A 14468-nucleotide genomic window follows, 5' to 3' on the forward strand; every position below is an offset into this window, starting at 1 on the left:
GCTTCTACCTGGAGGCAGGGCTTATATCAAGGGGTCGCGTCTACGAGCTCGCCTATAGCACGGGGGTCTGTACGACGCACGTGCCCGCAGACAGTACAGATGACCTTGAGACAGGATATAAGAACGGGGTTTTGGTGAAGAAGAAGCTTATTAAATAAGAAGGTACAACAGAGGAAATGGAAGGAAAGAGTTGTAAAAATTCGCTGACACAAAGGAACAGATTATCAAGAGGAAGAGGCCCCGAATTCAGGATTCTAAATAGATTCCCAGGTGATTCTAATGTGCAGCCAAGGTTGAGAACCACGGATCTAGAGTCTTTCCCATGAAAATGAGCTCAGAGGATGATAAGGAGGCCTCATGAGCAGATGGCTGTTTAGTCTGACTCCTGTGTTCTTCTCTTTTAGTATCCGAGATTTACTGAAGTTCAAAGAAGAAGTGACAAAGGAGCGAGACCAGCTCTTGTCAGACGTGGTGAAATTACGAGAGTCCTTAGCTCAGACCACTGATCAGCAGCAGAATGCGGAGCGAAGCCGAGAAGAGGCAGAGCACGCCATCATTCAGGTCAGCTCTGCCAAGTAGGGCTTGATGAAGGACCGTTTCCTTCCAGAAGGAGGTTTTGTCCTTCCCCAGCCTCCCCCCACCCCCCCACCTCCGCCCTGCTGTCCAACGGTGGCATCCACTGTTCTGCTTGTTTCTTTGGTTTGTTCTTGCAGGAGCGGTTCTACTGGAGCCACTCTTCTCAGCATTGTCTGAGAAGCCACTCAGGCAGGGCACTGCTTACAGATCTGTCTGGCCCAAGAAACTGTCCCTGGTGAAGGTCAGGGTGCCCTGCATCTGGAGATGCTGAAAGTAGTTCCCTTGATCCTTTCCATTGAAAGGAAGCCATCTGGCTGAACCCTTCTGAACACTTTTACATTAAGCCAGAGGTCAAATAGATAATACACAAATCCCAACTCTAGGAGAAAAACAGGAGACTTTTGATCATGAGATAAGAGAAAGGCCTTTCATAGAATTCAGACACCATGATAAAGCTCTAGTGCTTTCTTTAGCAATATCCAGTACTCATGTACAAAATGATTTCACATTTAGGGTAGTTGGCTACATTTAATTTAGTTCCCATTGATGGAGAATTGGATGAGCTCCTTCCATGTTTAACTTTTCTAGATTCTGGGCTTCCATATTTAATTGGATTTTATATCTTCTTTGTGGATTTGTTTCCACCATCCGGGTGGATATTTAGTGGGAAGGCTCTGAAAAACAAAACAGATTTTTTTAAAAATATGTTTTTTATTATTGATAGTATTACATATATTTCCCATTTCCCCATCTTTCCCCCCTTCTTCTAAGCTCCCAGCCCCTACCCACCCCACTTCTTTTTTTTAAACATGTTTTTATTTATTTATTTTAAAAATATATTTTATTGATTTTTTTACAGAGAGGAAGGGAGAGGGACAGAGAGCCAGAAACATCGACGAGAGAGAAACATCAATCAGCTTCCTCCTGCACACTCCCCACTGGGTATGCGCCCACAACCAAGGCACATGCCCCTGGCCGAAACCGAACCCGGGACCCCTGAGTCCGCAGGCCGACGCTCTATCCACTGAGCCAAACCGGTTAGGGCTAAACATGTTTTTATTGATTTCAGAGAGGAAGGGAGAGGGAGAGAGAGATAGAAACATCAATGATGAGAGAAAATCATTGATTGGCTGCTCCTGCAAGCTCCCTGCTGGGGGATTGAGCCTGCAACCTGGGCATGTGCCCTGACCAGGAATTGAACCGTGACCAGGTCCTGGTTCATAGGTTGACGCTCAACCACCAAGCCATGCTGGCCGGGCAAAGCAGAATATTCTTGAGATGTTTTTACATCAGGGCTCAAAGATGACTGACCTACAGGGGAAATGCTACTACAAAGTGACTGCCCAGGGAGAGGGAGAGGCTTGGCTGGTTGAGACCTGTCCTGGGGAGGGGTTCATGTCTTTCCTCCCTGTCCTTTCTGTGCCTGTAGTTCCAACAAGAAATCCAGCAACGTCAGAATGAAGCTTTGAGGGAGACTCGGAAGAAGGAAAAACTGGAGAAAGAGCTCAAGCAGATTCAGACGGACATGGACACCAGGCAGACGGAGATCAAGGCCCTGCATCAGTATGTGCAGAAGAGCAAGGAGGAGCTGCAGAGGCTGGAGCAGCAGCTGAAGGAGCAGAAGGTGTGTAGGGTGCAGGCTGCATGGGGGTCCTCGCAAAAACAAGACCAGCACCTTGGTTCATGGTCTGTTGGGGCCTTTTGTATTTTCTTTGGAAAGCAGCAAATTCCCTTCACTGTAGTTGCTGGTAATAAGACACTGAGCCCTTTGAATAGCTCTTATGGGTAGATATGTGCCCTCCTTTTTTTCCCCCAGCTCCAACAGGTTAATTTCTTTTTAACTTTTAATTTTAAAAAAAATATTTTAATTTATTTTTTTAGAGAGAGAGGAAGGGAGGGGCAGAGAGAGAGAGAGAAAAAAAACCCCCCACACATAGATGTGAGAAAAAAATATTGATTGGCTGCCTCCTGTTCCCACCCTGACCCAGGGTCAAACCCGTAACCTGAGTGTGTGCCCTGACCAGGAATTGAACTGGCGACCTTTCAGTGTCTAGAACAACGCTCAACCAACTGAACCACACTGGCCAGGACAATCTTTTCTTAATGTATAATAACCATAGAAAAGTGTATAAGTCACAAGTATCCAGCTTGATCAGTTTTCTCCACTTGGTCACCTGCACTCAGCCCAAGAAACAGTACTCCAGGTATCTCCCTTATGCCCCCTCCTAGTCATGTTCTCCCCCAGAGGTCTCCTCTATTCCGAATTCTAAGCAGAGATCAGAATTTGCCTTTTTGTACTATGAAATGAAATCATACAGGATGTACTTTTTTATGTCTATCTTCCTTTTCTCCATATTTGTCTGTGATATTCATTCATGTCATTGCCACATAGTTATAGACTTGTGTTCTCCAATATGGTAGCCATTAGCAACATGTGGCTATTTAAATTTGTTTTAAAATTAAATACAATAAAAAATTCAGTTCTTGGGGTTTCACTAGCACCATTTCAGGTGCTCAAGATCCAGTTGTGACTAGTAGATACCGTACTGGATAGCACAGATAGAGAATATTTACATCAGGGCAGAAAGTCCTATTGGACAGAGCTCATAGAGCATTCACTCTCATAGCTGTATAGTATTCCATTGTGCAAATATAAGATGGTTTATTTTTAACAGGTTTATTTTAAAGGTTCAAGTTTAGGGAACCATACTCAGTCTTTACGCACTTTAAATAAGGTACTATTTTTTGGTAACATTTCCCCTGTAATAGTGGTTTAAGGTAACTTAGTAATAATTCTAGTCTGTCATTTCTCATTTCTTAAAGAAGCAGTTCATGTAATTGAAAAAAAGTCATTTCTGGAAAATATTTTCTCTGAGGAAGTTTCCAAAGAATTGTCAAGCCATATAGCATTTTTCTATTTAAAAAATAGATATTAGAACACATTTCTTTGTCAGTTACTTTATTTATTTTATATAGAGCCAGAAATAAAATAGATAATAAACAATATATAGTATCCTCAAGTAAAATATGAGACTTCTTTGAGCGTGAAATCCGAGAGAATTTTGGACATCATGATAAAACTATAGTGCTTTGTTTAGCAATATCCAGGACTCCTGTAAAACAATTTTATTTTTAGCATAGCTAGCTATATCTTATTTAGTTCCTGTTGATGGGAAATTGGATGGATTCTTTTCATGTTTAACTCTTGCTTACATGAAAGCTTTACTGACCCTTGAACTACACGGGTTTGAACTGCACGGGTCCATTTAGATGCAGATGTTTTTCAATAAATATACAGTTGGCCCTCCTTACCTGCTGGTTTCCCATATGCAGATTCAACAAACCATGGATCAAAAATACTGTTTCTGATCCGCAGTTAGGAAACTGCAGTTGGGAATCCTCAGTTGGGGAAGGCTAACTGTATGCATTGCTTGGTGCCATTTTATATGAGGGACTTGAGCATCCATGATGTTGGTATTCTAGGGGGTCCTGAAACCAATCCCTAGTGGATACTGAGGGACAACTGTAGTTGAGCTTTTGGGGAGTCAAATTGTATGGGGAGGGATTTCAAATGTGTGGGGAGGGTGCCTCTAACCCTCACGCTGTTCAAGGTCAGCTAAATACACATCTTTTTCTTTTTGTCCTTCAGGCGATTTGATATCCTTCCATCTCCCCAGTTTTCTCCCAACAGAAACGGCACCCTAAAATCTAACCCTCTCTTTTTATAAAACCTACCATCAAGGAGTGTAAGAGGAAAAGCCAATTGACACTGAGGTCAGGCTGTTAGAAACCATCCCACTGCTGTTCCACGGTTTTGACTTAAGTTGGATTAAAGGGGAATTGTGTTGGTGTTAGTGAATGGTTCTGTTCCAGAAAAGATAGTAGGCATGTTAATGCAGGATTTGCTTCTGAAGAGGTAGCTTCGGAGCCTCACAGCAGCTAAAACTCGGTTGAATCCCTAGCTCATTTGCAATGATTATAGCAATTGTTGTGTGTGCGAAGCCTGCCGAATGGTATTAAAATATTTATCCACCACCTGTGAACAAGACTTCCCAAGGCTCTCAGAAAAAAAAAAAGGTCCTCTCTGTGTTATTCATTATAAGGCGTCATTTTCCTCATCCATTTACCAGTAACATTCATCATTTTTGAGTGCGTTAGAGCTTTCACGGGGATAAAGAACCATTTCTACAAAGACAAAAATAGTGGGGCTTCCTGTGTGGAGACACAGATATTGTAATCAGATCAAAAAAAAGTTAACCAGCTCATTCTACCTCTTTCAGATATTGAACGAGAGAGCTGCAAAGGAACTGGAGCAGTTTCAGATGAGAAATGCTAAACTTCAGCAAGAGAACGAACAACACGCTTTGGTTTGCGAGCAGCTATCCCAGGAAAACCAGCAGAAGGCATTGGAGCTCAAAGTAACTATCCAGTGACACATCAGTTGCCTGGCACTCCCTCCTTCATTCCCTATAGGTTTGCTGTGCGGTCGGAGCTCTCGGTTCCATAACCTGAATTAGCCTTGATGCATCAGACAGGTGCAAGCCTACCGTGATTGCTTTGTGCCTGGAAGCAGACAATGTGATAAGTCCCATTCTTACTTAGAAAATTGCAAACCTGATTATTGATCATATGATTATGCAAATGCTTTCCAAAGCGAGCTCTGATGTTCATCTCTGTAACTGAGCCTTGCAAGTCACCGGTTGCCGAGAGCTAGAAACCATTTACACGAGCGAATAGCAAAGAAGTCAGATTGCATTTTATTACTTGTATGGAGAAGGTAGAATGAGCAGGGTGGGGGATGGACTGGTTCTATTAGGTATTTACTTCTAGGATGGTAGAAGCATGATATTCACTCTGTCCAATGCAAACTTTAAGACAGGCCTCCTGTTCTTCCTCCCCTTCTTCTGAAGAGTGCTTGCAAGTTAAGTTTGGACAACAACTTTATCTGGGTACATATGTTATGCCTACATGCTTAATAGAACAAAATTCTGAAAACTCTGTAAACCCTATTATGTTAGAATTTTGTTTATAAAATGAGGGGCCGATAAAAATTAATACTTTGCGTGGAGTAATGAATTATTCAGTTTCAGCCCCACCAGCTCCTTCTGAGTTTTCTAGCGGAAATATGAGAAGAGACATAAACGCGCTTTAGGGGCGGCGGCGCGCGCACACACAAACACACACACACACATATTGCACATCTTGTATCTTGTTTTGTATGCAGTCTTAGAGGTCTCCAGGATTTTTCTGAAATCTGACTATGGGGTCTGGATGCATAATTATTGAATTAGAACACCTTATTATTGCAATTGAAAGGGGATTTAGGTCAGTTAATTTGGACCCTGTAGGACCTGAGGCTGAGGAACATTTAAAACAATCTAGAATGGTTTGACTCGAAAGCATTCCCTATGAGAATGTTGTAAGTTAAAGCAGAAATGAAATGACTACTTAAGGCAAAATAATATATTAGCCCCTAAGGTGAACTTAAAGTAAAAGTACTTATGCCATTAATTCTCTCTTTTGATAACACGACTGGGGCACCTTGAAAGATGATAGATTTTTGTTAAGGGATCCTGAACCGAGGCCATTCAACTTCTCCCAATAATCTGAGGATAACATGCCCAGCTAAGTTCAGTCTCTTCAGTGGCAAGACCTGGGGATAATTCCCAAGTTTATTTGTAGAAGTGTCACTGGTTGCTTTCCCAGTAATTTCTAAAAATGACAAAATTTTGAAAAGTGAGTTTAATTTGAATGTAAAAAAAATTCATAAAACTTGAAGCCCATAGACAAAAATTTGGTGTTTTCCTTTGCTAGACTTTATTGTTCTGTACCTTTGGGCATTATGTAGATTTACCTTTTAATGTTGCCCTGTCCACCTGTCTGAATATACACCCATTGGCTACCATCCTCTGAGGACAGAGGCCCCCTCCTCTCGTGGATGTAATTGTACGGCTGTGGCCATGTGGGTACAAACGTATTTGAATACTTTATGGCATGTTAATAACCTTCTGAAAGAGATCACTTTGTGAGTCTGTGAAACTGCTAATCGAATATAGTGTCTGTACACAAAATCCACACATTTATGATACACACAGCTCAGCATTCAGTGGTGCCTTGGGACATCAGGTTTAATTTGTCTTTTTATTATTTTTAGCTTATATAGCCACATATTTTATTCAGAGAATAGAGTTTTTCAATTTCCCTCAAAACCAAACAGTGTGTGTTTTGATTTAGTCCAATAGAGTAACTTCACACTGACATAGGAAGAATTTCCTCTTACTGGTTCTGAGTTTGCCATCATCCAGTCACCCTTTATTTACCGAATGTCCCCCTGCTTAATTCTCTCTCACTAATTACAGGCCAAAGAGGAAGAAGTTCATCAGATGCGCACTGACATCGGGAAGCTCAACAAAATCAGGGAGCAAATCCATAAGAAATTACACCAGATTGAAGACCAAAAGGCGGAAGTAGAACAGCACAAGGAAACTCTAAAAAGTCAGATCTTGGGATTAGAGAGAGGTAAACCAAGGATTATTTTGTGCCTTTTTAAAATGCATATTTTATTGATTTTTTACAGAGAGGAAGGGAGAGGGATAGAGAATTAGAAACATCGATGAGAGAGATGTAAATGAAATCAGCAAAACAGCGTTCAAACTGGTGGGTGGACAATATGGAGGGGACATCATTAGGGGACTCTTCAGTCCACAGACCGACGCTCTAGCCACTGAGCCAAACCGGCTAGGGCTATTTTGTGCCTTTTAAAAATGCATTTATAGACATTTCATTGGTGACTAATGTCATTTGGCAACTCAGGGCTCTGTATGTACAAACCACAAACCATGTAAATGAAATCAGCAAAACAGCGTTCAAACTGGTGGGTGGACAATATGGAGGGGACATCATTAGGAATTCCTTAAAAATTCTTCAACAGACTATCTTGGCACACTGTAAATCCAGCCCAAAGTATTGCTCAGTATTTGTCATGGAGTAAGTGACATCTATACTGTTAGGTTTGGGTTCTACATGACCTTTAGCATTAGTCCGTTTTCTCACCAAAGATAAGGATAAAGGAAAATGAATGTCCCCCATCAGCAATATTTGAGGCAATACTGTACCAAGGATTAGTGGGACGAAAGTAAATGGCTTCTAATTTCTTTTCTCTGTTAGTACTTTACCATCTGGCAAACACTTGTTCTACCAGCTCTCTCATTGGCCTGTGGAGGCAAAATTTAAGTGCCAGGGAAGGCCATCTAGTACAGAAAAATCACTATGGATACAAACTCCGGAGTCACATCTGCCTGAGTTCAGATCCCACCTCCACTATATTTAGGTCTTGGGGATGAAATAAACTAATACACATAAAACATGTGGGGCCAAGTGCCTAGCACCGTGGTTGACAAACTGTGGCTCGCGAGCCACATGCGGCTCTTTGGCCCCTTGAGTGTGGTTCTTCCACAAAATACCGACTTCTGCTCATGGGCCACGAAGTTTCAATTGTACTGTATGTGCGTGCCCGCACGTGGTATTTTGTGGAAGAGCCACACTCAAGGGGCCAAAGAGCCGTATGTGGCTCGCCAGCTGCAGTTTGCCGACCACTGGCCTAGCACATAGTAAGTGCTTACTCAATGTCATCTATTATTATCCAGATATATTACTATGTATATAGTAATAGGACAGACTATGATCTCATTCTGAAAAGAATATAATTGAAAATAGGGGAAACTAGTCAAATTTGGGGTGTCTGAAAAAGCTCTGGACTTGGAGGCAGAGGATCGGGTCTGAATTCCGACTATACCAGAATATGTGAGGCAGGAACACTGGATTCACTCCCAGCGGGCTGCTGTGAGTCGTAAATCACCAAAAAACATACATCTAGGTAAAATCTGAATCTCCAGGTAAGATTTTATTGGAAACATATGTCATGTGAGCCTTTGAGAAGTGCAGCTATTTTTCCTTCTAAGACATCAGGAAAAAAATCTTTTACCTTGACAGTTTCTCCATTCACTTATTCTTTCATTTGATAAATTGTATTCCTACTATGTGCAGGTACTATGCTAGGCATTGGGTGCATGGAGGTCCCTGCCCTCAGCATGCTTACTGTCTAGCACAGTTTAACAATCTAATGTGACAGATGGGAAGGAAAATGGATCCCGAGAGCTTGTTTTGTAACGGGCTTAGTGACTTTAAAAACACTCCTCTATTTAAATTCCTGTGTTTTTGCTTGCAATAGTTCTAAGCTTTGAAAAGAAATTACATATTCAGTGTTGAACCCAACTCTTCATACTGAAATCATGTTTATAGAGGTCTTCACACTCTCTCTTCTTGTTAGTTTATAGATATCGTTAACCATTATTTCTTCTTAGGGACCTCTGCCTATCAAAGAGTGGCATTAGACATAATGGTCAGGAGGATGAATCCTCCATTTATTTATTTATTTTTCTATAACAAAATCCAAGAAATGAACTGAAAAACTGCCAGAACTAATGGGAGTTCAATAGGGTGGCAGGTTATAAAATAAATATATAGATATCTATAGCTTTCTTTCATACAAAGAATCAGTTAGAAATATGATGGAAAAACCCCCTCTCACAATAGCAAGTAAAGTAATAAAATATCTATGAATAAAGTTACCAAGATATCTGCAAGACCTATATATAAAAAGTGCTACAGAATTCTATTGAGAGGTATAAAGGAAGACTTGAAAAATGGCGAGATATACTAAGTTTCTGGATGAGAAAACTTAATGTAATAATGATAAAAATCTGTCTAAATTAATCTGTATACTTAATATGATCCATAAAAATTCCAGTGAGTTATATTGCTGGGACTTGAAAATGGATTCTAGTGTTCTCCAGAAGAATAAACATGTAACAATAACCTGGCAATTCTGGAGAAGAGTGATAAGGGAGCATTTGCCTTCCCAGGTATTTAAGTGTATTATATAGCTTCAATAATTAAATGGTATAGTGAAGATGTCTAACAGATTAATGGAAAAGATTGGAAAGGCCACAGAAAGATCCAAAATTTTCATTTAAGATGAAGATGTTGTTTCATACAAGTGTACAATATGGGCTGGTTATTAAAAAATGGTAGTATGATAATAAGTTACTTCTTGGGGGAAAAAGTTGACACCAAATATAGAAACTATAAAGCCAAGATTGAGAAGTTTAGTGAAATAATAGCTATTTTTTAACGTACTAAAGACTATATATGAAGGCAAATGACCAAAATATTGTCAGTCAGAGTTAGTATCCTTATTATACATAAAGAGTTCTTAAAAATCCACAAAAAGGATAAACAATTTATGAGAAAAACTGGCAAAGGTTAAAGTGTGGACAATTTGAAAAACAAATACAAATAAGTGATCATTAAACATGAAAAAGTAGTCAACTTCACTACCAGACAAAGAAATATAAATTAAACACAAGCATACTGGTTTTAATAATCCATCACATTGTCAAAGATCAAAGAGAATGATAATAACTAGTGGTGGTTTGTGTGAGGAATTAAATTGCTATTAATTTTGGGGGGAGAAATTTGGCAGGAGGAGAGAAATGTCTTAAAAAAATTCCTTTTGTTTCAGGACTTCTGCTCCTAGAATAACAAATTAAAAATAACTTTTACAGGATCATTGCTAAAATTTACAAATAAGTAAATAAAATGGAAGCAATTTAAATGTTAAGAAGGGGAATTGGCTCAATAAATAATACATTTTCATATAGAGAAATATGCAGTAATTAAAACTTCTGATGTTGATGCACATTTATAATATAGAGAGACATTTATTTTGTTTGTTAATTGTAAAAGCAAGTTACAAAACAATATGTGTATCATGATTACTTTGGCATGCATATATATTTATAATGATACACACATATAATTTGCACAGGAAAAAAATCTGCAGACATCAAAATCCTAAACAGATTGCGGTTGATTTGAATTCTTTTCTTTTTACTTGTTTTTATTTCTAGTTTCTCTCTGTGTTTCTAATTACTTGTAAATAAGAAGGATTTAAAAAGAGCAAGGACTTTTGGAGTCAGTGAATCTGTGCTCCCAATCTCAGCCCTGTTACCTCCTAGCTGCAGATCCCTGGCATGTGGCTTAATCTCTCTATGCCTCAGTTTCCATCTGTCTAGTGCAGTGGTTCTCAACCTTCCTAATGCCGCGGCCCTTTAAAACAGTTCCTCATGTTGTGGTGACCCCCAATTTCATTGTTACAAATTGAACATAATTAAAGCATAGTGATTAATCACAAAAAATATGTAATTATATATGTGTTTTCCGATGGTCTTAGGCGACCCCCAAAGAGTCACGATCCACAGGTTGAGAACCGCTGGTCTAGTGAGACAGGAAGATCTTTCTCAGTTATAATGAAGAGTGTGTCACAGTTAATAAACAGTCGTTTTATAGCTATAGATAAGTATGTAAAGCAAGTTTTGTGTGTGGGCAGATTCTTTTTATTTTAAAATATGTTTTTATTGCTTTTTAGAGAGAGGGGGGGGGAGTGGGAGAGAGAGATAGAAACATGGATGAGAGAGAAACATTGACCAGCTGCCTGTTGCACACAACCTGGGCATGTGCCCCGACTGGGAAGCGAACCTCTTGGTTCATGGATTGATGCTCAACCACTGAACCACATCAGCCGGCTGGGCAGATTTCTTTTTAGGTTGACTCCATATTGATCATTATTTTTCTCTCTGGTGATTTAGAGGTGGAGGCTTCAAAGAAACAAGCAGAACTTGATAAGAAAGCAATGGATGAGCTTCTGAGAGAAAGGGACATGTTAAATAAGGTGAGCTGTTACGGTAACACTGGTAAATAAATGCCTTTCTTTAGCTATAATATCTGCCTATAACAGGAAACTCGGAGGCAAACAGAAGTAGATTAGAATAAATAATAGTGCTCAATTTTCCTCTAAGCAGTTATCTGCAGTCCAGCATTTACTGGCTGTGAATTGAAACTGCATTATCATCTGTGAGCACAAAGGAATTCTGGAACATTATCATGTAAACTAGCAGGGGATTTCAGAGTGTTTTGTGGATTCTGTTTTTATTGGCGGTGTGTTATTTGGCATCCCAGACTGCCCAAGTCATTCAAAATATCTGAGTTTAATATCTACGATCTGTGTCTTTTGCTAATCTAGAAAGCAGAGCTGACTGCTAATAAAATTTTAACTTTGGTGATTTTAAGGTATGGTGATATAAAAAGTCTCTAACTTTGCCTCCATCTTTTCAGGATTGTTGTAGGTTTTGGGTTTTCCGCCCTTCTTTCTCCTAGTCTTTGAGCTCAATATGGTCCAAAGCTAAGGGAGGGGTTGGGGGAGTTTGAGGCCTGGAGAGCCTTCATTCCAGGCGAGACCCCGCACCCCTACCCTTTTCCTCCTCTTGCCCCTTCCAAAGGATTCCTTCCATTGACAGTCACTCTTAGGACATTAACTATTTTCAAGGTTATAGGATAAGCTTTCCTGCTCAAGGATTTCCTTCGGGGAGGAAAAGTGATTGGCCAGGTGCAGAGTGGGGAGGCTGCTTCCTAACAACAGCCTGATGGCATTTGGCCAAGACAACTTCATCTCATCAAAGTAGACACAGCCTGTATTTGTTCATTCTGACTTGTCATGATTCCCTTTAGTTTCCCAGGATTGAACAATTGTTAATAAAATAGATTACCCTTTGGCTTAAAGTAGACTAGGTAGGGAATCTCAGGAAATAATAGATTAGATATTATTACATGCATAGCACTCCTTAGGAAAATCATTGAATCTTTTTTTTTGCATAATCCTGGAAACTGTTCCTTTATTCTATAAGTTTGTACATGCAAACAATATTATTTGATTTAGATTTTTAAATGTACTTTTAACACATGTAATATTTAGTCCATTTATATTTTATATACAGTGATATTCTCTAGAGCTCTTAATAAGCTCTAGAGAATATGATTGTCTTCACTCATCTCTAAAACAATGCAGCTAACCCCAAATATCCAAACACTTTGAGTAATGGGGATGCTCTGTTGTCCTTATTTTTAGAATATGCTCAGGGCAATCCACGCGACCCAGAAACAGGTAGACCTGGTAAAGCTCCATGAACAAGCCAAGAGGAACTTGGAGGAGGAAATACAGAACTACAAAGACGAGGCTCAGAAGCAGAGAAAGATCATCTTTCAACTGGAAAAGGACAGAGATCGGTACATCAATGAAGCCAGTGACCTCACCCAAAAGGTAAGCCGTTCCTTGATGGTGTGGGTGGAGGGAACACCGCACATTCTTTCTGATCGTCACATTTCTTTCTTTTTTAAATTTTTTATTTTTCTTAATTGTATTTATTTTTGCTTAATCCTCACCCAAAGATATTTTTTCCTATTGATTTTTAGAGACAGTGGAAGGGAGGGAGGGAGAGAGGGAGAAAGAGAAAGAGAGAAACATCAATGTGAGAGAGACACATCAATTGATTGCCTCCCGCATGCGCCTGGCCCTGGCACATTCCCTTGACGAGGAATTGAACCTGTGACTCTTCAGTGTGTGGGCTAATGCTCTAACCATTGAGAAACACCGGCCAGGGCTCTAATGGTCACCTTTCTGATCGGCACACTGTTGTAAAGGCGATTTATTCAGATTTCAGCTTGTGGTTTACATGAAGATTTAAGAGGAATGGTGTTGACTGTATAAAAGCTGTCCCAGAGCTGATCCTGGGCCAAACAGTGACATGGGCAAGGCTTATGTTTGGTGCTCTCTCTTTCCCCTTCTGGGCCCCTGTCCTAATTTCCGGGTTCTCCATCTTCCCTCTTGCCCTACTGAGAAAAGCATCTTTCTAATTAAATGACCTCAGGTTAAGAGGCGAGTAAATACTGGCATCAGCTAAGTGTGTCACACATTCAAAGAGCATCTTTATTTTAATACTATTGCAAACCTAAAACTTCACCAGTGATGGAAATCCTCCCATTGTGTAGCTGAGTTTCAGTTTCTACTTCTCCTAAACTGCTTATGAGGGAGAAGGCTCAGGCAGTATCCTTAGGCATGACTTCAGGGATTTGGATGTTACTTTTAACCAGTCATCCTAGCACATTGCCTGCATTAAGCAAGAGTGGTTAAACAAGTATTGTTTTGGTGCATTCACAGATGGCAATGAGCAGTGGTTTCAGGATGGGGGGCAGGGGATGTTGGGGAATGAAGAAAAGTTTTAGCTATGAGGCTGAGAAGAGAGTTCTGGAGAAAAGACTGATTTAATGAGATTGTCCCTCTAGCAAAGTACTGTCTGCTATGCTATTGCATAGCCCTCTCTTCCATCTCAATGAAATCTGCAGTAAATTCTACAATGTTTACTGATGCTTTTGCATGTTTAAATTTTGCTTTTTTTTTTTTTTGAGTAGAATCTCCAAAATGACAAGGAGGACAGCCAACTTTTGAGTCATAAACATAAAGAAATTGGGAAACAAGCTTTATAACTTCTTCCCATTTAGGCCAAATAAATGCTGAGCAGATATTTGCAGAATATAAGTTTAGAGAAGCACAAATGCATATGATCCGTCCAGCCTCCTACCCCTGATTGGGAGCCTTTGGCATTCAGCACATTTCTTTGCTGACTTAATCATCTTAGAAGCTCCCTGGATTGATTTACTGACTCTGAGAGGACTAGCTGTCAGTTCAGGCATTCATATTCTCTGGCTTGGGCTGGCGCATTGGCCTCGGTATCAGTCAGCGTTAGCTGAATGGGTTACCGCAACAAAGGTTTATTTTTGCTCACATTAGTGGCCTTTGAGGGTCAGCTGCAGCCCTGCTTCTTGTCCTCCTCACTCCAGGATGGCTCTGTTGGGATGTGCTGGCCTCTTCAGAGGGAAAAGAGTGTAACAGTGGATACTTCAGGGTGCTCTCAGAGCTTCTGCTGCCAAAGGAAGGG

General features: G+C 40.2%; 1 protein-coding gene across 1 annotated transcript in view; it reads left to right on the forward strand.

Moving 5' to 3' along the window:
* The window catches only part of CFAP58 (cilia and flagella associated protein 58), an 89915-nt gene that overhangs the window by 10138 nt on the left and 65309 nt on the right, over positions 1-14468 (forward strand). The window contains exons 4-9 of the mRNA XM_006095945.1: positions 405-561; positions 2006-2200; positions 4857-4994; positions 6936-7095; positions 11286-11368; positions 12602-12793. Coding sequence (XP_006096007.1) covers positions 405-561; positions 2006-2200; positions 4857-4994; positions 6936-7095; positions 11286-11368; positions 12602-12793 — 925 coding nt within the window. The remainder of the gene's footprint in view (positions 1-404; positions 562-2005; positions 2201-4856; positions 4995-6935; positions 7096-11285; positions 11369-12601; positions 12794-14468) is intronic.

Source organism: Myotis lucifugus, unplaced genomic scaffold (assembly GCF_000147115.1).
Source record: "Myotis lucifugus unplaced genomic scaffold, Myoluc2.0 scaffold_162, whole genome shotgun sequence".
Lineage (NCBI taxonomy): Eukaryota > Metazoa > Chordata > Mammalia > Chiroptera > Vespertilionidae > Myotis > Myotis lucifugus.